Source organism: Gopherus flavomarginatus, chromosome 2 (genome assembly GCF_025201925.1).
Source record: "Gopherus flavomarginatus isolate rGopFla2 chromosome 2, rGopFla2.mat.asm, whole genome shotgun sequence".
Lineage (NCBI taxonomy): Eukaryota > Metazoa > Chordata > Testudines > Testudinidae > Gopherus > Gopherus flavomarginatus.
Window position 1 is genome coordinate 17,466,659 of NC_066618.1, and position 26,222 is coordinate 17,492,880.

A 26,222-nucleotide genomic window follows, 5' to 3' on the forward strand; every position below is an offset into this window, starting at 1 on the left:
TAACTTAGGTTGACTTAATTTTGTAGTGTAGACTTGCCCTTATTATTATCATCATTATTGTGGTGTAAAAAATGTTCCTCTGGAGTCTGGATCTTGACTTTACCGTGGCCAAGAAATTTGGACCTTGATAAAAAGTTGACTATTCCTGCCATAACCCCTTAATGTCGGTCAACCTCCTTGAGATACTTGAGAAGAGGTGCTGTAGAAGCTCAACATATTACTACACATTCAATAAACAGTTAATGTTGTTAACTACAGTTTCAAAGATTTAATAACACATCATTTAAAACAACCTAAACTTTCAAAACTATGGAAATCATAAATCACGATTACATAAATAACTCTGGTCCCAACCTTAACACCAAATTCATGCACACATACAAATAAAAACAATTCACACTAATACGCATCCTAACAACTCTGCTCATGAAACAAAACAGTTACAAAACCACCAACATATACAACAATCTTCTTATTCAGCCACTACCCAAGTTCCACTCATAACTGAGAATCAAAAGCTTAGATCCTTAAGTCTTCTCCATGCAATGGATGCACAAAGTTTGGCCTTCCACCCATACAAGGATTCCAAGCTTGCCAGGCAGCAGTCCTGGCTTCCCCCATGTTGCTCTGAAACTCCTACATTTTTTAAAGTTACACATTTTAAAAAAAAATTAATGTTCAAAATTAACATTTACAAATGTAAAAAAGCCCAAGTAAGGCAGGGGAAATCAGGGGTCTGAATGGTACATCAAGTGGAGGGCAGGGGATGAGCCAAAGAAACATAGTTAATCTACAAAGAGAAAATGTAGAATTGCATTACGGCTCTTCTGAAACGGACATGTATATCATTAAATGCTGGCTTACCCTGACGCAGACTGCAGTCAAACTAATGAAAAAGATTCTTACATAATTATTTTCTAGCAAACATTCTGTGCGTGTGTGTCTGAAAAACTATCCGCATATGTGAAATCTTGGACTTCTGAAAACCTAGTGCTGCGAACGTGGGCCAAAATAAGTAGTAATTCAAATAATTTTAAATTAAGTAGCATGCATAAGCATTTTTAAATCAAACACTTTTCGAAGTCTCTGGAAAAGATCTTTTCAGACCCTATTTTAAGCATACTATTACAAAGTAAATAAATAAAAATCTGTTACTCCAATCAAAAGTTAGATAAATGTTGAAAACAGGGTTTTGAAGGGAAGTCTGGATACAGCTTATCTATGGAGTCACAACTATCACCACCATAACGAATCTTCACTGCAGGATTTGGCTACTAAATCTTTACTATGAAGTGGCGAAAGAAACACTTTTGTACTAATTACTGTGTGGGCAGGATTAACAAAGTTCTACTGTATAAAGCTACTTCTCAAGAGTCTTACTGGACCTATACAGTATTATTCTTACAACTTTTCATGGATATCCAGCTGTTAACACAAGCTCAACAAGACCAAAACTGAGTTCTTGATCTTTATCACCAACCTTTTCCCCTTTTATGGAAAACACCACCGCCATCACATGGATGTGATTCTTAACTAAGATCCCTTTCCAGACTCATACATAAAGGTCATGTTTTGCCGCTTTCTTCTGTGCAATCTCAACAAGATCCAGCCTTTCCTCTCCTTCCACATGGCCTGGAAAAGAGTTTTTTAGCTCTCATCATTTTGTTTCTCAGCTATCACAACCTCCTCCTCCTCCTCCTCTCTTGCCTTGACAAATACAATCTTGCCACCTCTTAAATCCATACCAAAGGCCGCTGCAAAAATCATCTTCCTGACTCACTGCTTTGAACACAACATCCTTCTCTTTCTATCCTTCCATGGGCACCCTCTTTTCTATCACATCATGCACAAACTACTTGCCTTCACTTTAAGGCCCTTCATGGATATTCTGACTCTACCTATCATCTACCTAAATCCTGCCATTACTCCTGCAATAGTACCTTTAATTGTCCATTTGTCAAATTTTCAGACAAATACCATCATATTCTACCTGATGTCACCCCATATGCATGGAAGAAGATTTCTGTAAAAATACTTAAGGTCACTACATTACTCCCTTTAAATCTCTCTTTAAAATCCACTTTATACCTTGATGTCTAGAAAACACTTGACAATGGGTCGGCACCACTGCTTATGGCTAGGCACCACTGTTCATAACTGCCTCATTGTTCTCGTATGCTCTCATCACTCCAATCTCCTTCTCCTAGCCACCTGCTGTCTTGTCTTAAATTTTAGATTGTAAAGTCATTTGGGTAAGTACCATCTTTGTGTTACCTGTCTAGACAGTGTCTAACACAATGGGGTCATGGCCTCTAGGTACAAGCATAATTATAGCAGAGCAAGAGCTCTATAGTTATGGTTAAGAACAGCTTTCTGTTTAAATCTCAACTCTAAGTCTTCTAAAATTTGTACAGTGAATCAGATTGCCCTGAAATTTGGTATACCTCACAAAGGAATAAGGTTTTGTTAGTGATCCAAATGGTGAGGTCCAGGATGTAATCATGTTGCCAGCAAGCAGAGTGGAAAGCTGATTGCTATTTGGATCGAAGATCAGTTGCAGACCTTCCGCAGACATCCTGTCCGAAAGGTCTTTACTATCAGCTTCATACCCCCATATAGTGTGGTGCTGTTAAAACCACCAATGTATAGGGCTGGGATTAGTGCTCTTGGGAGTGCTGGTTTCAGTCATTTTGAATTAGGGGCTTTATACACATTGTGCAGCTGCCCTACCCTGGTGGCAGTTGTGTAGGTGGCTTCTTTTTCAGTTGGGGGGGAAAACATCAAAATCCATGATGGTGTTCTTCATGTATATGGCCAGGCCGTATTTCAGATAGTAGTGGCTAATCATGAGGTTGTAACCATGGATACAGTAGCATCTGGCCTGCTGATCATTAGAGATATGGGTTTCTTGGAGTGTCAGGACACCAGCGTTATGCCAGATGCTCACACTTCATCCGGGAAAGATCCTCACTGTTAAGTTGGAGGAGCCTTGTTCCAGAATCTATCTGGAGTGTTACTTGGCCCTGAAGAGGACTATTATGGTGGCTTGAGTTGTTGCTCTGAAGACCAGGAGGTCATTAATTGATGTTCGGTCACAAGCTCACAGATTTGTATATGCAGATGACCTTGCCCTGGCAATGCAAACAGCCACCTTCAGCGACATCAAGTCCACCTTGAACAGGACCTAAGCACCATGGAGGAATATTTATGAAAATGGAGGCTCAAGCCAAATCCCCACAAAACAAACAGTCATTGCATTCCATCTTGATAAAAGAAACGCTAAGTGCACTCTGAAAGTGACCTTCTGTGGCAACACTGTGCGACATGACCCCACTCTAACCTATCACACACTAACCTTCCATGATAATCTGAAGAAGGCAGCTGCCAAGATAAAGTAATGGTCAACCCGGCCCAGAAACTGGCAAGCACAAACTGGGAATCATCAGTGTTACAGATGTCAGTGTACTCTGTGTACTCTGTTGCTGAGGACTGTGCCGGGCCAGTGTAGGCCAGAAGTAGCCATACTCAACTTGGTGTCCAACTAAACACTGCAATGAAACGCATCACTGGAACCCTCACGTTAACCCCAACACTTTGGCTGCCAGTGCTGTCGCATATTGCTCCCCCATCCATTCGCTGCAATGCCACAATCCTTTGGGAATTCCAGAGATTTGTGGAAAATGAACGTCTTCCCAGCCACCAGGGCCATAACAACGTCCCTCACCACTGCTTGAAGTCATGTAAGCTGTTTTGGACCCACACATTTAACTTTCAACAATGCAAGTTCAATCCTGATGAACTTTGGAAAGCAGAATGGAATTCACAAGGAGTCACAAATAAACATTGTGAAAGAACCAATGCAGAAGATCCCTGGCTTCGATCTCGCACAAAGCTCATGGGCAACCCTGTCCTAGCAATCTTTCCCAAATCTGAACCTTAGAGTCTAGAAAATGAGATACTAGCATGAATTTCCCTAAGCTTAATTACCAGCTTAGATTTGATAGGCTGCCACCACCCAAAAATATAGTGTTTTGGGGCACTCTGACCACCCCACCTTCCCTGGGGACCCCAAGAACCCAGATCCCTTGGGTTCTTAAAACAAGGAGAAATAAACCATTCCCCCACCTCTCCCCCTCCCAGAATTTCCCTCCCTGGGCTATTCTGAGATACTGATCTAACCTCTTAAATCACCATACAGAGAAGCATCTCCCTTCCCTTCCTCAAAGAGGCAAACAGATTCAAGGAAAACAGAGAGAGATTTTATCACTCCCTATCTCCCCCACCCGTCCTGGCGAGTTATCCCAATCCCCTGGGATAAAACAAGGGCAACAGAGAAAAACCAATCAATCAGGTTCTCTAAAAAGAAATCTTTTAATAAAAGAAAGAAAAAAGTAAAGAATTATTTCTGTAACTTCAAGATGTAAATATTACAGAGTCTTATAGCTTACAGACACCAGAAAGAGACTTTCCCACCAGTACCAATACAAATCAAAATATTCCCAGCAACTACACATATAAAAGTTAACCATCCAGATCCACAATTGCAAATAGAGTTATAACAATTAAAAAGTCTAAACCGCCTGTTTTACTTACTCTATGAAAAGAAATTTAGAGAGCCTGTAGTAATGTCTGGTCTCTCTCAGACCCTCCGAGAGAAGAACAAAGAACTCACACCCAAACTTCCCTCCACCCAGTTTTGAAAGTATTTTGTCTCCTGATTGGTCCTCTGGTCAGGTGTTTCAGGTCACTGTTTGTTAACCCTTTTATAGGTGAAAGAGACATTAACCCTTAGCTATCTGTTTATGACAAACCCTAACTGTATCAATGCAAATCATGGCAGATGCGGATACTTGCTGCACAAATGGAAAACTAAAGACTCTCCAGCATACAACTGTAGTCACCCAGAACAGATCATAGAACACTCAATGCCCAATTCACAAATACAAAGAAGGCACCACAGCAATACACTCTGCTACTCCAGACGCAATTATCTAGCTTAACCATCTAAATGTACAATTATAGTTGTTGCTCTATATTTACATCAACCATATAAAGAAGCAGTGATCCAAATTTGAAGAATTTGACCAAAGGGTCCCAAGATACAGTCCCCAGGGGAAAAAAAGACTTTCCTTAAAGTTGATAGATTCTGTCAACGTTTCCTTTTTTTTTTTTTTGCTCACAAAGAAAGATCAAATCAGGGCTCAGAATCAGATCATTTCACCAGGACCTAAATCACTCGAGGGTTGGTTCATCCCTTTGGGTGAAATCAAATTAAAACATTATTTCAAAAATATTTTGCTTCTCTAATTCTGGCAACGAATTGATTATACTGAGCATATGCATGCAGAGGAGTTAACAGGATTGTTCGCCTTCAAATTTTCACACTAAATCCTGGTCTACACTATGAGCTTAGATCGAATTTAGCAGCATTAAATCGAATTAACCTTGCGCCCATCCACACAACGAAGCCATTTACTTTGACAAAAAGGGCTCTTAAAATCGATTTCTGTACTCTTCCCCAACGAGGGGATTAGCGCTGAAATCGATATTGCCGGTTCAACGGTATTGGCCTTCGGGAGCTATTCCACAGTGCATCATTGTGACCGCTCTGGACAGCACTTTCAACTCAGATGCACTGGCCAGGTGTATAGGAAAAGCCTTGCGAACTTTTGAATCTCATTTCCTGTTTGGCCAGTCGAGCTCATCCGCACAGGTGACCATGCAGTCCAAGAATTGAAAAAGAGCTCCAGCATGGACTGCATGGGAGGTACTGGATCTGATCGCTGTATGGGGAAACGATTCCATGCTATCAGAACTACGTTCCAAAAGATGAAATGCCAGTACATTTGAAAAAGTCTCCAGGGCATGATGGAGAGAGGCCACAACAGGGACTCAACACAGTGCTGCATGAAAGTTAAGGAGCTCAGACAAGCCTACCAGAAAACCAAAGAATCAAACGGACGCTCTGGGGCAGAGCCGCAGACATGCCGCTTCTACACTGAGCTGTGTGCAATTCCAGGGGGGGCCGCCACCACTACCCCACCCCTGACCATGGATTCCGAGGAAGGGGTACTCTCAGCCATGCCTGAGGATTTAGCAGATGGGAAAGATGAGGAGGAAGAGGAGAGGACAAGCTTGAGGAGAGCACACAGCACACTGTTCTCCTCAACAGCCAGGGTCTTTTTCTCACCTTGACTGAAATACCCTCCCAACCCTCCCAAGGCGATATGAACCCATAGAAGAGACCTCTGATGAGTGTACCTTTGTACATATAATACACAGTTTAAAAGCGTTTTTTAATGATTAATTTGCTCTGAGGACTTGGGATGCATTCGCAGTCAGCTACTGGAAGTCTGTTAACATGTCTGGGGAAGGAGCAGAAATCCTCCAGGGACATCTCCATGAAGCTCTCCTGGAGGTACTCTAAAACTCTTTTGCAGAAGGTTTCTGGGGGGAGTAGCCTTATTCTGTCCCCCATTGTAGGACACTTTACCACGCCTTGCTAGTAGGAAATAATCTGGTATCATTGCATGACAAGCCTGGCAGCGTATGGTCCCGGTGTTTGCTGGCATTCAAGCAACATCCGCTCTTTATCTCTCTGTGTTATCCTCAGGAGAGTGATATCGTTCACGGTAACTTGGTTGAAATATGGGAATTTAATTAGTGGGACATTCAGAGGTGGCCGTTCCTACTGGGCTGTTTGCCTGTGACTGAAAAGAAATCCTCCCCACAGTTAGCCAAGCGGTGAAGGGCGGGGGCCACTGGCATTGAGCTGTTGGCATTTGGCTAGCAGGGATCTTCCCTGATACCAGCCACGCAGCGGGAGGGAGGGGTAAAGTGATCATCCAGAGAATTGGATGAGGGGTTAGTTTGGTTTCTGCTGCTGCACGTTAACACGAAAACAGCAGCACTCAACGGGCTTTGCTTGGTATGGGAAAGGAAGGTGCTGCTTCTATGAAGGTTGCAGAAGCTGAAAGACTATGGCTTACCATGGCTGACTGCAAACCGAATTCTGTTGCCCAGCCCTGCATCTGTGATCTCTTAACACTAGAGCAGCAGGCACTCAATATAAGATGCAAAAAATGACCCTGTACCGAAATCACATGTGCTATGTAAAGTGAATAGTGTTGTTCACTGTGAAAGAGTATACCCATTGTTCTGTAAAATGTATCTTTTCAAATACTTCTCTCCCTTTTTTCCCCTCCCGCAGCTGCAAATTTTTCAAGCCTCCCTCCCGAAGGCTCTCTCAGATAAGGCGGCGAAAAAACGCATGCACGATGAAATGTTCTGAGATCATGCAGTCGAACCGCAATGAAAGAGCTCATCTGAATGTGTGGAAGGACACATTATCACAGTACAGAAAAGTGGCCAATGAATGACAGGAGGAACGATCAAGATGAGAGGTGGCAGAAGGAAGATCAGAGGAGGCAAGATGCAACGCTGGGGCTACTGCGGGATCAAACGGACATGCTCCAGCATCTGGTGGAGCTTCAGGAATGGCAGCAGGATCACAGAGTGCCGCTGCAGCCCCTGTTTAACCACCCTCCCCAAGTTCCACAGCCTCCTCACCCAGACACCCAAGAATGCGGGGGTGAGGCTCCATGCACCCTGCCACTCAACCCCAGTGAACAGCCCGAGCAACAGAAGGCTGTCATTCAACAAGTTTTGAAGTGGCCTTTTCCTTCCCTCCTCACACACCCCACCCAGGGTACCTTGTCAGTTCTCTCCCTATTTTTATATCAATTAATAAAGAGTATGGGTGCTCGGCAGAAGATGCTGCATTATGCCTGGTAGCCATCATCTCCTGGGTGCGCAGCAGAAGATGGGAATGACCTGGCTGAGTCATTCCCATGTCTATCGAGGTGCCCCGACCTACCTCACCGAGGTCAGCTAACAGAGCACCTAGGAGTACGATGACAATGGCTACCAGGCATAATGCACCGTCTGCTGCCAAAAGGTAATGAGCTGCTGCTGTGTAGCAATGCAGTCCCATGTCTGCTAGCACCCAGGAGACACATGTGATGGTCAGCTGAGCGGGCTCCATGCTTGCCGTGGTATGGAGTCTGCACAGGTAACCCAGGAAAAAAGGTACAAAACGATTGTCTACCGTTGCTTTCACGGGGGGCGGGGACCTAAGGACATGTACCCAGAACCAACCACGACAATGTTTTTTGCCCCATCAGGCATTGGGATCTCAACCCAGAATTCCAATGGGTTGGGGAGACTGCGGAAACTATGGGATAGCTACCCACAGTGCAACACTCCAGAAGTCAACGCTAGCCTCGGTACTATGGACCACACCGCTGAATTAACGTGCTTAGTGTGGATGCATGCACTCGACTTTATACAATCTGTTGCCAAAAACTGAATTCTGTAAAATCGGAGTAATTTCATAGTGTAGACATACCCTAATAGCTCAAGAGGATAAGCAGTAGTCCTTCAAACCTGACAGAGCCAGTGTCAGTTTGAGTCCAACCATGGGCAGGAACTTGGAGAAGGTTAGAGGGCATATTTGCTAAGATCTGTCCCTCAGGGTTGCACTGATGGGGGGGGAGGGAATAAATGGGGATGGGTGGTAGGACAGGTGAGAAGGGCTGGGGAAGAAGGGGGTGGGGCACATGGGGATGAGTGGCAGGGGGCTGTGGGAGAACAGGGGCAGGGGAAACTTTTGTGGCAGAATCTGGGGTGGTCTCTCCCTACTGCCCTCATGTGATGTAAGTGGCAATCTGGGGAAACCATCCCCACTCCATGGGACACTTAGAACAGGCATGCTCAGACCATGCACTAAGAACACACAAAGACTACGGCTACACTACAGAGCTTACAACTCTCCTGTCGGCTTAAGTTACTCCAGCCCTCGCGAGCACCAGGAGTTATGTCGGCGGGAAAAGCTCCCCAGCCAACATAGCGCTGTCCACACTGGTACTTGGGTCAGTGTAACTTATTTTGCTCGGGGGTGGCATATTCACATCCCAGTAGGACAATTTATACTGACGTAAGCTGCAGTATGTACATGGCCTACGACTGGTGTGAAGAGCTAAGAATGGATATGTCTGCCACATAGTAGAGGCTGTCCAGCTCTGGGGAGGGAGAAAGGGAACATTTGGCACAAAATCTCTCTCTGTCAAATTGTTGGATTGGGGAGTTATTTTGTTGCTGTATGTTTGTGGGGGGGTTTTTTTGTATGTAATGTAATCTGCACACAAATTATTTTTGAAAATTAAATAAATTACAATTCTGTTGGAGGGAGGGGAAGGGAAGGGTGAGTAGGGCATGCGAGCGGGGGTAATGAGGAAGAGAGGTTTGGGTCTGAGGTGAGGGATGGGGTATTATGGGGAGAGGAATAAATGGGAATTGGTCGCAGGAGCAGAAAGAGGGATTGGGGGGCTCAGGTAAAATGGAGAAGTAGGGATTGGGGAGGATTGGGGGAAAGGAGAAAACAAGGGGGAAGGACATGAGCGGTAGCAGAGGAAGTGGGGGGTTATGGAGTGGGAGGCATGTCAGCTCTGAATTCTCCCCTTCTTGGGATCTCAGGAAGCCCTACCTCTGTGTGGGAGTCTGGGCCCCACTCCCTGCCCACTGTATGTTCTGAGATCTGGAGGACTCTGCTCTTGGGGTGTGTCTCAGCTTCTCTCCCTGCCTCTCCATGTGGGCTGAGATCTGGGGTGGGGGAATGAAGGTAAAATAAGTTTAAACATCTGAAATCCAGAAAATGAATAGCTGGGATCTGGGGTGGAGGGGCTGGCCAGAGTGTATAAGGGAGGGACCCAGTTTGGAGGAGGGTGGACCTGGGGCACGGCTAGGGAAGCCTGGCTGAAGCAGGGGTTTGAGTCCCAGCAAAAGGTGGGTAGGAGTGAGGACCTGCTCAGGTTGCAGGTTGGACTACATAACTAAAGTAACACCTGGCCCTTCAGTAAGCTGATGCCTGGGATATGCAACTCAGTAGCATAGGGCAGGAGACAAGAGGAGCAACTTCTTACATATCAATAGTTTCTACAATGCCAACTAATGGTTTAATGGGATGGGGAGGGGAGGGAAAAGCGAACTGGAAATGCAGGGGTAGGCTACATGTTACAAGGAATGGTGGGGCAAGGTGTGGGGAAGGAGAGAGACACACACCAGTTTTCTCTCACACACTTAAAGTTATGTAACAACCATGTCATAAATCTGTCATGGTTTTGGGACATAGAAATCTCATCCTTGGTCTCTCATCATCCCTGTGACCAAATGCACACTGCAAACATTTCAAAGCAAGACCATTATCCCCATTCCACTACCATATGTAGAGGACAGGGGAGGAGTACTGAGTAATCACACAGCAACTGTGTTGCCTAGTAGAAAGACCACTGGACTTGGATTCCCAGCTCTGCCGCTGGCCTGCTAGGTGACTTTGGGTAAGTCACTTTATCTTTCCGTGCCTCCATTTTCCATCTGTAAAGTGGGGATAATGATGTAAAGTTTTCTGAGAGCTACTCATGACAAGCACTATATAAAAGCTAGGTCTTTAGATTATTACCTAGCCACAGTAGCTTATCAACTGCAAACCCAGGTGATTTAAATGACCACTAACTCCTATCAACATTTCTCTTCCTGTTTAAAAAAAGTATGAAGTTAAATGACAAAAAAAACTTCATTAACACAGAGAAGGTTGTCCAGTTATAGCTTGTGCCCTTCCAGAACATCAAGTTCAGCAAAACTCAAACATCTGAAAACCAGGAAACACAGAGGTAAGGTAAACAAAACGCCCACACAACCTTAACTCACCCTCTTTGAGCAATGCTCCAATATGCCCATACTCACACTCTGCCTTTTCACTGTAATGAACAAGGATTACTTGCATTTGCCCTACACTCAAACACTGAGCCTACTCACCTGACAGAATACCACACTTATGAAATTAAACACAGAGGAGACCGCTTAAACCTACACTTTCTCGTATTCATCATTGAATCCGCAGATTGCTCTCATGTTCCACCTCACTACTGACACTAGCCATGGCAAGAAGACCCAGTGCCCTGCTACCGATTATAACCTACATAATTCTGTATTGAGATGATGCAGATTGGCTCCTCGGGGTGCACACACATCTCCTTCCTTCAATCACACACATGGGGGGACTTAGACCCGGATCTCTCATATCATGAACGCAACTCTTCCATGCTACTCCAATTTTTTCCTCCACCATTCAATACAGCTACACCTAACAACGTGAATGCAGCTGGAATGAATGCAGATAATTTCCAGTGGCGACTGCCAACACCAGGGGGCGGAGTCAAGGTTGAATGGGCATTTATCTTAATTCTGTATTCCCTGATTTTCAGAAGTTTGAGTTTCACTGAACTTGATGTTCTGGAAGGGTACAAGCTGTCACCAGGCAACCTTAACAGTTCATTAATGAAGTTTTTTTGCCACTTACACAGATAATAATAAATAACTATTCACCTAAGATATAGTCCCCAGGAAATATTATTCACAAAACTATACATTCAATTCTGCCACATCCTCAGATGACGTCATCAGAAAAGCTGTTCTGGTATACTTCTCTACAAGCAGAAACTCTCAAGGTACTGAAAACTGATGAGTCCCTCCTTCACAGTGTATACCAATTCCTTCTTCATCACCTATAAACAACTTCCCATGTTTCTTATGCAGAACATGGCACAATGCCTAGGTGCACTATGAGGATTTTTAGTCTTTTTACGACACATCAGGTAGTGCTGCTGCCAGAGGCAGGATGCCAGTTTAGATAGAACTACGTAAATCTCTACTAGTATGGAAATTTCTGTGCTCCCATAAAAATAAATAAAGGGCCTACATTTGTGAAGAGTTGAGGGTTCTGAGCATCTCACGGGGGCAAACCTTATACAGGAAAATGAAAAACTGTCTTAACTCAATCATCCATTTGAAACCATGTCAACAAGGAGGTGAAATAATACTAATTGAGTATTATTCAAATATTGTTCTTTAAAGGCAGCACCTTTAACTCATAAATTCTTTTACTTTTGCTATGCTGTTTTAATGTTGTGCTCCTATTTAGATCATTACTTAGACTGTATCAGACAGGTAGCCATGTTAGTCTGGATCTGTAAAAGCAGCTAAGAGTCCTGTGGCACCTTATAGACTAACAGACGTTTTGGAGCATGAGCTTTCGTGGTGAATACCCACGAAAGCTCATGCTCCAAAACGTCTGTTAGTCTATAAGGTGCCACAGGACTCTTAGCTGCTTTTACTTAGACTGAATATCCAATGGAACATTTTCCATAATGGGATACAGTGGTTGAACAATCTGACTGGCTAACAGTGACTTAGACATGTGATTATGGTACAGAACATGCTCAGACATATGTTATATTATCTGATTTACAAGAGACATATTAATCCAACTGGAAAGCATGGGAGAGAGGAGGAGGACATAGCTAAGCAATCATACAAAAAATGGAAACTTTATTTTCACTCAATGTTTGTTTTTCATCTGCATAGCTAATTTTAACATTGAAAGATATTAGACTGGTTTAAACATCGAAACAGTATAATTTAAAAGAAACTGCTCTTTACAGAACCACTGGTGATTAAAAACAGTCCAGTCTTCATCGGATCAGTGATACACTGGGGCAAAACTACTACCAACACCAAAACTCTATTTTTAGAAATGTTGATTCCTTGTGTTACAACACTACTTTAGGCCACAATCATGAAAACTTTCCATACTCACACTGAAGTCCTCGTGCAAGGATCAGTTTGCACCATCAAGTCACATACAGTAATATTAAAATTGTGGAGGAAAAAACAAACAACTTGAACTGTCTGTTTACTTTTTGTATTTCACTCACACAATTCATGTGAATTACATAAAGCTAATGAAAAGCAGTTTCACTTTTGTCTCTAGCTAGTTTTATTTTCTGGCTCTCATGCACTGGTACACATTTTATATATAAGTATTTATATTTTTGTAAGGTTTAGAAAACGTTTTCTTGATTTCTCCTTAAAATTGACTGTCAGTCTCCCTTTAACACTAGAAATATAATTGAGAAAGAAATTACACTAGATTTCACTGTTCACAAAATATACAGATGATCTTAAACTTAGCTTTTCCACAAATTGTGGTATTTTAAAAATATTTAATTAAATTTTACTTTTTAATATTCTGTAGCTACACAGACATATAGGCATGAGTAAACAGCATTCAGAATTTCATTATAAAACTATTTTTGTAAAAATAACTCAAGTGCTTCATATGTAACTGGATGTTATATGTACAAATAAAACTGGAAGAAGTGTTCAAATACAAGGGTAAAACAGATGAATCAGTACTGAATGCAAAGACTGAAGTCTTTAAATCATGATTAGAGAACATAAGAATGGCCACACTGAGTCAGACCAAAGGTCCCTCTAGCCCAATATCCTGTCTTCCAACAGTGGCCAATGCCAGGTGTCCCAGAGGGAATGAACAGAACAGGTAATCATCAAGAGATCCATTCCCTTGATGACTTCAGTAACTCTGGCAGAGGTTACGGGCCTGTGATAGGAGTCAGTGGGTGGGTGAGTGAGGTTCTGTGGCCTGCAAAGTAAAGGAGGTCAGACTAGATTATCATGATGGTCCCTTCTGGTCTACAACTGAGCTGCACACAAACAGCAATAGCAAGAACAACAAGGAGTCTGGTGGAAGCTTATGCCCAAATAAATCTGTTAGTCTTTAAGGTGCCACCGGACTCGTTGTTTTTTGTGGATACAGACTAACACGGCTACCCCGATACTTAACAATAGCAAGGACTGCTAACCACTTCAAACGTCCACTATGGGAAAAATCTGTGTTATTTTAACAAAACACAAAGATTTAAGAGGGATGGGGTCATGATTTAAATGTTACTAGAAGACATAGCCACACTAAAACCAGACAGTCAATGTTAGAAAGCCTCTAAAGTAAACTATGAGCAACAGAAAACAAAACCCCAAAACCGAATCCAACTTTTATCTAAAAAAATGTATTTACTTATTACAAATAACATAGAAGATTGTCACAACTGAATGATCACACAAAAATATTTTCCTCTTTGCGTTCAGTTTATTTTATGCACTTAACAGCATTTTGTATAAAGTCAGTTTCACAGTTTCCCATATACAGTTAGTTTCCACTGTTATTTGTGTAAGGTCTTTCATTATAAAGCTACAAAAACTGACTGGGAGATTCAGGGGAAGATTTAGTAAACTAGTTTTAACAAAACATTTTTGTTTTAAATTGACTAGATGTCAAGTTGACCGTGACCCTTAAAAAATAAAACACTAAAACCTTAAGCCTGCAACATGGTCCACAGCCTATATAGTTCATTACATTTAGAACATAAACATAATTAAAAATAGTAGCAAACAGGTTTATTCTACTTTTATCTTAGAGGGGCTCTCATTAACAACCAAAACTGAATGTGGTTGGTCCATAGGTAGCACTCTCTGTGACAATGGGAATGAGGCCTTTTGGACTCCTGCTTCACAAGAGCCAGAAATTGGTCCAGACAAAGATATTACCTCACCCACCTTGTCTCTCTAATACACCTCACACACATTAGTATTATGAAAAATGTAGGTAAAACATGCCATATTTATTTGCTATAGCTCATGTGATGCTCCTAACTGGTGAATCAGTTTTGGTGCACTATGCATATAATATATGTGTAATTATAAAAACTGTTTTATGTGTTAATTGACATACATTTGTGTGTGCTAACAACATTCAACGTCTGAACCACATTCTCATTAGTTATTAAAGGTAAATACTTTGCAATATTCCATGAAACTGTGTTATGTACAGCACATTGTCATCATGAAAATGAGCGCAAAGTTATGAGGTCCTCATTGACTCATACACTGTCAGAGTATCTGTTAGTTCACACAGCAGAACATGGACGTTACAGGCACCCAAACGCGCCACAAAAGGGACTTTCCATTTAAAACCAAACATAGTCCACAGTCCACCTGCACCACATATGGACGCAGCAGATCACTCCAACGCGCTCCCTAGGTTTGGCTGAGATCCGCTGTTGATAGTTGACGCAGCTGCAAGGGGCAGCCTGCCTTAGTTTGCTAAAAGTGTACGGTGCACATTCAGTTCCGCCTGAAGCGTGAGAAGAGCAGGGACCAGAGAAAGAAGCAAACCGGCGACAGCAAACGACAACGCAAAACACCACAATCTTCCCAACCACCCTCCTGTTGTGTCTGCTACCTTACACCCCCCCCCCGGCCACCAGCCCCGTCTGAGGCTATTTGACAGCTCCAGGGAGAAAGCAGCTTCCACTTTCAAACACACTCCGAGGCTGGTTTGGCTGCAGGAAATTGCTGTCTAAACTTCTGCGTGTGTGTCTGCGTAGAAAGAGATGTTTTTAGGGTCATCTAGTTAGGGCTAGATCAATCCTTCCTTTAAAATCAAGCCCCAAAGGAACAGCCAGAAGACACCAAGGGACAAGCTGAAATGGGGGGCAAGCGAGGGCCCTGGAGGAGGAGATAGACCCAAGAAGAGCAGAGGGAAGGTGCAAAAGAAAGGGAAAGAGGAGAGGGGTCCAGGGGCACGGCTGGGGAAAGGGGGGAGGAGGAAAGGAAGGGAGAAGTGAAAAGGAAGGAGAGAAGAAGGAGGCCAAAGGTGAAGAAGGAGAGAGCAGTGAGGGAGGAGGGGAGAGGGCAACGGGCAGAGGAGGAGAAGAAAGAAGAGAAGGGCCCCTCCCAAAATGGCACTGGGCAGAGGGGAGGGGGCGCCGAGGAGCGAGCCTCTGCTGACAGCTCTCCCAGCGCCGCCGGCCCCCTGCCCCGCTGCCTCTCCCACACGCTCCGAACTTACTTCTTTCTGGCTCTCTGGAAAGGGGAAGCGCCATCTTTGCGAGGCCGGCCCCTAGGTCTTTTGTCTGTGGCTGCTGCTGGGGGGGGAGCTCCGGGCTCGGGGGGCTCCGCCACCCCCCCGACTAGACTCTTGTCCTCCGTTGACATCCTAGTCAGCAGGACGAGAGAGACACATGGATGAGGAGGAGGGTGGCGATGAGGATCCCGATGCTCCTCCTGCTCCCGATGCGCCTCTCCGCCTCACCTCCGCCTCCTCCACCTCCGCCTCGCATCGCTGGCCTCAGCCGCCGCCGACCAGCGCAGGTAGCAGGGGGAGCGGCATCTGGAGGGCCGGGGGGAAGGAGGGGGAAGGGGCTCACGCACAATAACCGCCCCGCGGAGCGGGCTCGCCAAGGGCGGGGGGGGACACACGGGCACTCCCGCGGCGGGGCGCCCAGCTCAGAGGGCCCCGGAACAAGCGGCTGCTCCGGCTCCTGCGCTGCCCGGCTGCGGCGGCGGCCGCCGCTTCATTGTACGCGGCGCCCTCCCCCTGGCGGCGCCCCCGGGGCGGAGGAGGGCGGGCGGCGCCAGGGGCCGAGGCAGAGAGGAAGTTTTGACAGCTCCAGCTGTTGTGTGTGCCGGGGGCAGAGTCCGGCCGGGCCCCGCTCCCTTCCCTTCCCTTCCCGGCCGGGCCGGGAGCAGGAAGTTTACTTGGGGAAAGGAGGACGGAGGGGAAGCCCGGGGCCTGCGGCTGGCGAGAGATCCCGGTGCGGCGGCGGCGGCTGCCCTGGTGTGTAACCCTAGTCAGTGCGACACATAGACACAGAGCCACTCACCCTCCTCCCCCCCGCGGGCCCCACACTGCGCCTGCCCGGCCCGCCCGTCCGCCCAGCGATCGTCCCACAGCACAGACACCCCTGCGACGCGCCGCCGACGCTGACCTCACGGGCTCGCTGCCTCTGCCGGGCTGGCGACGGCTGCGGGGAAAGTGCGGAGCCCAGGAGCTCGGACGGGGCTCGGAGCGTGACACCCAGTGCGCTCATCACCGCCGGGACTGCGGGCGGCTCCCAGGGAGCCGCACCAAGCGGGGATCGGCGCTGTGTACACACAGACAGGGCTAAGCAAACAGGTACCTGGATCCGGACACGGGGAGCACATTCTGCTCTCGTTTGCACCCCTGTAAACCAGATTAAATCAACTGGAGTTAATCCACATTTACAGCCGAGGAGTGGAGAGCAGAATGTAGCCCAAGGTGCGCGGAGCTGTCATTCCTTCCGACAGACTGCGTGTGTGATGTTTAATACACACATGTGCTCCTTACACATCGGTAGGGGAAATCCAGACACAACAGAGAGACGCACGCAGAGTGTCTGTTTTAATACAAAAACCCAATGGCGATTGTTCCTAGTGCAGCCTGTGCACCGTGTGGCCCCGGGCATGTGTGTGGCACCTCTTCCCCGTGGAGTTAGGCTGTGTGTGCTCGCAGTGCACGGCCCTTCGCGTTAGCATGTTCTCAGGAGCGCCTGGGAGCTTAGCTGGTATCACAGGAGCGAGCAGGGTTTGGCCCCCTGAGACCGAGACAAAATCTGGGCAGCGTGGAAGGTTTCCAGCAACTCTGGCTGGAACAGCTGCGGCTGCTAGAAGGAGGCGGAGGGGGGGTTGCGTTTGCACTAGTCTCACTCCTTGCGCCCCCCAGGGGCAGGGCCTAGCTGGCGGCCTGCCCGCCCGGATTCACTGGGGCTCAGCGAGGGGGTTAAGAATACGACTCGTTATTACATGGGATTTAATGCGTCCCGCAGCCCGCTAGAATCTGGCTCCAAGGAGATACGCGGCTTGATGCCCTAACGTCCGGGAACAGGGCGAGGAAGTCGCCCTGGGGAGATGCTGTACGGGCGTTGGGGCTTGGTACCTGAGCAGGACGGGCCGGCTAGCTGCCTTATTTACCCCAGCGGCGAAGCGCACATCTGGACTTTCATCCCGGATCCGCCCCAAACGCGCAGCCCGGCTAGAGGAAGGAGCTGAGCTAGAGAAACTGGGAGAAGGCCAGAGGCGCCTGCTTTGCTCTTGCCTCTGAGCCTCCCCACACCTCCCTCCCTGGAGAGTCAGTTTTGCAGTGTTTAAATCTGCTACTCTTTGCCAGGAAGGACTTTGCTGAATGTGTTTCTGTTCTGGACATATTGACTGTCTCCCTCACTCAGTTCGACACAGCCCTCTCCCCTGTGCCTGCTCCTCAGCAATACTTGCCAGAGTATTTCAGGACCCCAACCCTTCAGCTGTCCACTTGAGGGACGGTCAGTCCCTCTCCTTTCACAATCACATTTACCTTCCTCCTGGGCCAGCCTGGTGCTGTTTCACCTGTGTGAAAATCAATTATTCACATCACAAATGCTGAATCATGAAACTGATGTTATCTATGGTAAAGAAAATCCTAGGGCATTTGAGGCATTCATATATACATAGGTGACTCAGACATTTTGTGTGTACTCATTTAAAAACTTTGCTGAGGAGCCTAGAAATTTTGGTGCTCAAGGCCGCATAAAACCCCAAATAAATAATGTCAAATAAAACTTGTAAAGTCCTTCATTATGTTGTGTTCCTTTTTTAGGTCTTTGCCTTATTTTTGGGCCCCAGTTGATTGAGAAGAATGGTCTTAATTATTACACTAGTGTATAGACACAACAGGGGTATAGATAGCATTTTGAAATATGTACTTGCACTGGCTGGTGTGTTGTCTTTACCCATGACCTCCTGAGTTAGTCTGCCATTACACACAACCTGACCACTAACAAAATGGGAGCAGATAAAGCTAGATCTGTCACCCGTGTCTGGGTAAAGGACTAGATGAAGAACAAAATGAAAAAACTCCTCTTCTTCCCCCTTCCCTAAAAAATTCCTTCTAGCCACCTTCAGAAATATTGCAAAAATAAAATATTAACTGTGGTTTTTACCTCAAGATAGGTATCTGAATGTAAAATGCTAGTGGAGACAAGGCACACAGGCCTTCATAATTATACAAGGAGCTATACAAACACTGAACAAAAAGATGATAACCCCCTCCCCACGGGCTTACCATCCAAGTATCTTGTCTCCACTAGGATTTTACATCAAGGCCAGGTCTCACTATAGACTTTTGTCAGGATAGCTGTGTTTGTCAGGGATGCGATGGGCATGATTTATGATTGACATAGTTGTGCCAGCAAAACCCCTAGTGTAGACCTAGCTATACCAGCAAAATTGGGCTTTTGCCAGTAAAATTTATTTCATTTTGAGGAACTGGAACATATATACAGGCAAAAAAGCAGTTTTGCTAGTATAAACTGCATAGTGCTTTGCCGGCATAGTGTGCTGGTATAGTTATATTGGTAAAACGTTCAAATGTAGACATGTCCCAGGCTAGCTATTTTGAGTTTGCTATCTTGACACAGTGAATACGTAGCCTTAGCCAAGGCAGCACCCTGCATTTTAATGGGTGTTAAGAAGGCTTTTAATTAATATTAAACTAACTCGTCTCCTTCATATCACTACTTCAGATCCATCTAATGATTGTTCACTAACCTATATAAAATGAGTTAGAGATTTAATTTTGGGTTCTTTGCGGGCATGTATCTGTGTGATGCTCAGAAAAGAACACCAAGCAGTCACAATGGCCTTGTCTGCACTAGGATTTAAGACAGGATAGCTAACATTTTTTGAAAGTCTCCTGTAGACAAAACACTGTGCCTTTAACAGGTTCTAAACTGATCAAATGAAAGCCCAGTGGAACATAGGCCAGCTAACACAGCACCAAACATCTTAGCGTCCATCTTAATTAGTCCTAAGAGTGTTTATCATTCATGTTAAGCTAACTCAAGGCTTCTTCTATGAGCATAGGTAGTCCGCCTCCACAAGAGCTGGTAGCTCTGTAGATAGGACAAGCATTTCCATCAACATAGTACAGTCTACACCTGGGGTTAAGTCAGTTTAACTGCATGGCTCAGGGGTGTGGATTTTTCACACCCCTGAGCAACACAATTATACCAACCTAATTTCCTAGTGTAGAGCTGGCCCATGACACATAGGACCCTACTATACTCCCCCTAACTTTTCATTTAATCAGTTTGGCACATTTTAAAGGCAGAGTACTTTGTCTTCAATAGACTTTTAAAATGTGTTTAACATGTCTTTACACCTTAGTCTAGACAAGGCTTTAGGAATTTTAGGTTTTGTCCATATAGAAAACTTTTTGGTATAAACTAAAGTGTGAATTTAAACCAATAGTTATACAAGTATAACCCCCATGTCAAAGAGTGTCTTTTTGTTTGTTTGTTTGTTTAGCTTATGTTGCTTGAGAAGGGGTTTAAGATAACTAAAAAAGCCACCAGAATCAATGTGTCTGCATGGCCAGGGTATGGGCGAGGGGAGGGGGGAAGAGCTATAGTGTATAACTATACACGTATAACTATATCAATACAACAGGTAACATTTTCCTGTGTAGACAAGGCCTTAGACAACATTGTCTTTCAGGGTTGTGAGTTTTGCGTGTGTTACCTCCATTAAAAAACATTAAAAATATTAACAGCACAAATTGCTTACATTTAAGTCTTCCTATTTTAACTACTAATTGATTTTCTATATTAAAATGCAGTAAAAAATGTTATTCCTTCCAAATCATGGCCCTGACCCTATAAATGCTTAATTAGGCATGTAACTTTACATATGTGAATAGTGCCTTGAAAGACTGAAATTGCAGAAACAACTCAACCCCCAAAATTTCTTAAAACTAGCAATTTATATAATCTCTTCTTCTAAAGAAAACATTGACAGAACTTAATGTATGTCATTCAATTTAGAGAAAGTATATTTTAATTTTAAATATTAAAGTTTATTCTGACCTTCATTCTGTTGTGGAGAAGGATGAGGGGAAAGGCATAACTGCACAAATTAAGGATAGAGTACTATTCTTTTTGATTTTCCTAACTTCTGAAAATGTGTGTCCTGGTCATAGTTTTATTAAGACATAGTTTTTGCCCTTAATTTTCTGGACTTTAGTTTTAAAGAATTTGTGGGGCTGGGAAATAGCGGGGAAAGAGAGAAAAAGAGAGAGAGGAGAACTTGGAAAAGGTTCAGAAAATGGCAACAAAAATTATTAGGGGTATGGCATGGCTGCCATATGAGGAGAGATTAATAAGACTGGGACTTTTCAGCTTGGAAAAGAGGTGACTAAGGGGGATATGATAGAGGTCTATAAAATCATGACTGGTGTGTAGAAAGTAAATAAGGAGGTGTTATTTACTCCTCCTCCTAACACAAGAACTAGAGGCCACCAAATGAAATTAAGGTTTAAAACAAACAAAAGGAAGTATATTTTCACACAATGCACAGTCAATCTGTGGAACTCCTTGCCAGATGATGTTGTGAAGGCCAAGACTATAACAGGGTTCTAAAAAGAACTAGATAAATTCATAGAGAATAAGTCCATCAATGGCTATTAGCCAGGATGGGCAGGGGCAGATGTCCCTAGCCTCTGTTTGCCAGAAGCTGGGAATGGGCAACAGGATGGATCACTTGATGATTTCGTGTTCTGTTCATTTCCTCTGGGGCATCTGGCATTGGCCATTGTCAGAAGACAGGATATTGGGCTGGATGGACCTTTGGTCTGACCCAGTATGGCCGTTCTTATGTTCAGCTGAGCGGCTGTGGGAATTGTATTGTAGTAGGAAGGGTTGGGGTCCTGGCATAGGGATGGAAGACACTGAAGGAACCTAACTGTGATAGAAGATACTGAGGTATGGTGGGCAGGAGGCCTACACTATGGTGATAGGGGCTATGTTTTGGGACTGTTATAAACTATTCACACAATGTTTTTGCAATAAATTGGTCCTCAGGAGGGATATTCTTTAAGAGTCTGAAGTGGAGTCCTTTGGCTTAGCCAAGAGGGAAACTGAGGCAAGGGGCCACTTGCAGGGCTGGCCTGAAGGAGGAGGATGTCAAATGTTTACAAGCAGGATTTTGTCCTCATTCAGCAAGTACACTTATGGGTCCATGACCCCTGTTTTTAGGGTCCAACCAGAAGGTAGCTTTTTATTTGTTAACTTTAATGACTCAAATATGTTTCAGAACAATTTTCTCCATATAGATTATAGAAGCACTGGTAGTGTCTTCTTGGTTAAAACTGTGTTGAGATATGCAATGTTATATATAATCTTCTGTCTGAGATCTGTCTCATATTTCAGCCTCAAGCAAATATTTCCTCCAAGTCACAGACCCTTGAAGAAAACATGATTTTTAATGAAAGTCCTGACAGAACCTTAATTACAATGGAGCAAACATTACCATTACAATCTAATTTTCATCCTTAAACCATGAAAAGCTTCCCAAGGGGGCGGCTTTGCTTTTGTTTGCCAGTGACCAGTTTTATAGAAAACTGAAATTGTGGCTTTTCAGATTTTGGTGGGTGGTTTTTAATCCTGTGTTGCCGTGGGGGAGATTTCAGTGAAGTTGTTAATGTTTACTGAATTTAGGAACAGTTGGGGAAAGAAGAGATGGAAACGAGGGAGGGAAGGGAACCAAGGAGGAAAGAGTGGAGAGAGAGAGGGAGCTCTGTAGAGGGTAAAGAGAGGAAATCTGGAGTAGTAGGGACTGCCAGCCTTGCAGCTCAGCGAGAGGTACCAGGAAGGGGGAGCTGAGCTAACTACCAACCTGTCAAATCCACTTTAGGCAAACTAGGTCAAGCTTCTTTCCCAGCCAAGGGTTCCCCTCCCCCGCGTGGCACTGGGCAGGCAAAGGCTTGGTCTAATATTTAGACAGGATTTGTTGCGTGTAAATGTTTCTCCTCTAGCTTGGGGATCTAAACCCCGAATGATTCCCAGAAAGGGAGCCTCCAGGCAGGCTTTCCCACTCCTGTACGTTTTTCTTCTGTAGTTTTCACTCCCTGGCCAGTTCCCCCTGCCGCGTGGGAGGGAGGAGAGGGTTTGAACGGGTAGCTGGGAGAGGAACGGGGCCAGACTGGATCTGTAGCTTTCCAACTCTTCTCACCCAGCCACCCACCCTGCTGATCGGATCAGTTTGTTACTTTCGAATCAATGGCAACTGGGTGGGGAGCTTTGGTCTGTTACAGGCAGGGGGAAGGGTGAATAGGGCGTGGGGGGGAGGGAGACCGTGGCAGCGCAGATCCCTGTATTCTCCCCCACACACACACACTTTCTGGTGGCTAAACTAGATCTTATCTAGTTGGATGCGTGTTTGTGAAAGTGTTTGGGTTGTGTCTGTGAGGGTCATTTACTAATATTGATTCTAACAGGTTTGTGCGGCTCTCCCATTTGCAATCTGTGATCCGAGCCCCCCCACAGCCAAATGCGATCGGTATCTCCACTTCCTTGTACATTTTTTTCGCGTTGATTTTGTTTTGTTTGCTCTAGTTTCCATGAGGTGTCCCTTTATTTGCAGAAGCTGAAATATGACAGAGGCACTATTTCGTGTGGAAGGATCAAGACTGGGGTGGTGCGAGAATACGAAGGATGCAATACACTCTCTGTAGTAGGAGCTGAGATGGGGTTTTGCAGTGTTACACTGGAAACCCTCATGAGCCTTCTTGTCTCTGATCTCCCCACCCCCCGTCTTTTTGCGGGGCTCTTTTTAAAAATAAAGCAGTTTATGGGCTATCACATCATGTAAAGGTTCACTATCAAGTGATGATCTGCTAGCATCGCTTTAGGTTTGCTAAACCAAAGAAACAACAAAAACAAAATGCATATGTGACCACTGACCATGTTGACAGTGTTTGACAGCTGTAGTCAGTAAGTAGAATAAATACCTTCACTTGGTATTATCTAACTACTTTAAGAGAGACCAATACTTTTCCACTAGAGCTAGCAAAATGTGCATTATCTAAAACTTAAATTTCAATCTATACCCTCTGCGCAATACACTTGTTCAACTATTACCACCATAAAACTTTCACCCCATCTGTTTTTAATAGCACAGACTTGCTATTTGTGCCAATATGTCCATAAAAAACAATGTTTCAGTTCCTCAACAACTTTAGAAATCCTTCCTCTGGAAACAATACAATTAAAGAAACTACTTATTAGAATGACATTATGAAGCCCAAACAGATGATTGCTTTTTCAAAATAAATGGATATCACTGTTTATCAATTCTACTCCCGGCCTAATAATAATTTAGTTATTAAATCATCCTTGCAATATTTTCTATTTTTCAAATCATTTTGGGTGTGAAAGTAAAATTTAATTAGTTTTTCATTACCATTAATCATCATGAAAAACAGAGTGTCAGTAGATTTTTGCGTTTGTCCTGATAAATTTACATGTCAAATTTGCAAGGCAACTTTAAAACCCTAATCATTTTCTACCAGAAACATGGCAGTATAATGTATGACATGGAGATGCTTGTGGCTTATTGCATCTTATCTCCTCATCCCCAGGGCTGGATTTATACCTTTCATGACCCTAGGTACAGCATCTTCAGCATCCTCCCCCCATCCCTGTGCTTACAGCTGACCTTCATGTTTTCTGTAAAAAATGAAACTTTTAGGAGCCCCTAGAATAGGGATGTAAGAGGTTACCAATTAACCAAATGACCCCGCGTTGGGCTGGTGGGAGGGATCCCAGTCCCGGCCGGAGCTGGCTCCAAGCCCCAGCTGTGCCGGCCAGCAGGTGCCCAGCCCCGGCCGCACCATGCTGGCTGGTGGGAGCCCAGCCCCGGCCATGCTGAGACAGATCCCAGCCCCAATCGGATCGTGGCAGGCTCCCCCAGCTATCTTGGTTAACAGTTAACCAGTTAAAATAATTTTAATCATTTAACTGGTTAACTTTTTTAACCAATGTTTACATCTCTACCCTAGAATGCCTGCGCCACTAGGTATGTGCCTACTGTGCCTAACTGGAAATCTGGTCCTCCCCATCTCCTCTCAAATTGGTCAAAGCAGCAAACCTAGATGATCAAAAGAGTTAGGATAACCAATCTACCTCTACTTAATTGATCTGAGAGGCCTGATATAAATGAGGGAAATAAGAGACAAGAATTTGTATTCTCCCTAGAACACTCTCAAGATTAGGCTACTGTAAAGATACTATCACCTGCTTCCATTATGGAACTTCTGTAGTTCTTACATACAGCCTAAAACCATACACTTAATATATATTTCTGTTTGTTTAAAGAAAAGAAACTATAGCTATGTTATTGATATCTTAGGCTCTTATACTGTGTTAATCACCCTGGTATCTTACATCTCTATAAAAATATAGATATGTGGAACGTCATTAGTATCTTTAAAAATAGTATCAGATAAAAATTTATAAATGTTCTCAACGTAACAAATCTAAAACAGAGTTTATGCAGTAATGGCCCAGAAACAGCCTGAGTATATGGACAGTGTGCAGAAGAGTGTGTGTAGAAATATAGAAAGGGGAATCAGAATTCTTCCCCAACAGATGCTGCTACTCCCCCACGAACATGTGTGGGAGTTTGATATGGTCACTATTTTGGCTCTCCCCTAACGTGTTTCTCCCCATGCTCCTGCACAATGAGGCAGAAGGAGCATCTGCAAACCACATCCTGTCCCTCTCTGCTTTGCAAAATAGCACCTGTTTCATGTGTTAAAGGCCTTCCACATCCATGGGTATGTATAGGATTTACGCTTACGAGCATAAGAAAAGGATTAAAATAAAAACGTAACAAAGGAAAGGGTTGTATGTCCTTTGAAGGAAAGCACCAAAGTAGGCATGACTTAATATCGCAAGATATTAATCTCACTTTGGTATTTCTTCATGGTTTTTGTTTCCCTCCTAGTTTCAGCTGGCTCTATTCTCCATTTATACAGTGTCTACACAAATGACTCTCTCTGTATACCTTAATGGTAAATTCTTTTTCATGCTGGAATGGCAAAAGTAATTATATTTATAAATGGAATGACTGTTTTGCCTAAGCACCACATGTATAATTCCCTTCTGTAAGAAGGATTTTTATAATTCCTTCAAAAATGTCTTGGCAAAGACCAACCCCGCCACTTGGTAGTGTGAATCCAACTTTTGGGACAGAACTCAGCACTCTTATTCCTTGGGTCAGTGGGCACTATAAACATCACAAGCAATTATGCTTTCAATTGGGAGAATGGTGGAGATAGTCTGTGTATGGTTATTAAACACGCCCAGCAGCTGGTCTGAGAGAGTGTGGCTTGCCCTCTTGCTCTCTGCATTAACTATTTAATACAGGGCAGTTTGAAATCTGATATATTCTCTGGTGGGGATGGAGATAATGGGGGGAGGAAGGGGTAGACACTAAATCCTTCTCTTGCTGTGGGATGAACTCAGTGATCAAATAGTCTAAAAGAAAACAGACTGTTCCACAGTGAAAGTGTGAATGGCCTAGAGTCCTACTTAATCCATTCTAATTTCTCAACCAGTTCTCAGGGGGAAGGCAAG

The 26,222-nt window shown here is 44.3% G+C and overlaps 1 protein-coding gene across 13 annotated transcripts in view; it reads right to left on the reverse strand.

Annotated features, from left to right (window-relative positions):
- KMT2C (lysine methyltransferase 2C) overlaps window positions 1–16,762 on the reverse strand; it is a 339,555-nt gene extending 322,793 nt beyond the window's left edge. For 11 of the 13 annotated variants that reach the window (XM_050940387.1, XM_050940393.1, XM_050940396.1 and 8 more), the window contains exons 1-2: window positions 16,067–16,640; window positions 15,824–15,970 (exon numbers count right to left, since the gene is read on the reverse strand). In XM_050940387.1, the coding sequence (XP_050796344.1) occupies window positions 15,824–15,969 (146 nt within the window). In that variant the 5' untranslated portion in view covers window position 15,970; window positions 16,067–16,640. Of the gene's footprint in view, window positions 1–15,823; window positions 15,971–16,066; window positions 16,642–16,742 lie in introns of those variants that run through there. The other 2 variants (XM_050940383.1, XM_050940389.1) reach the window with 2 other exon arrangements.
- Window positions 16,763–26,222: the final 9,460 nt, after the last annotated feature.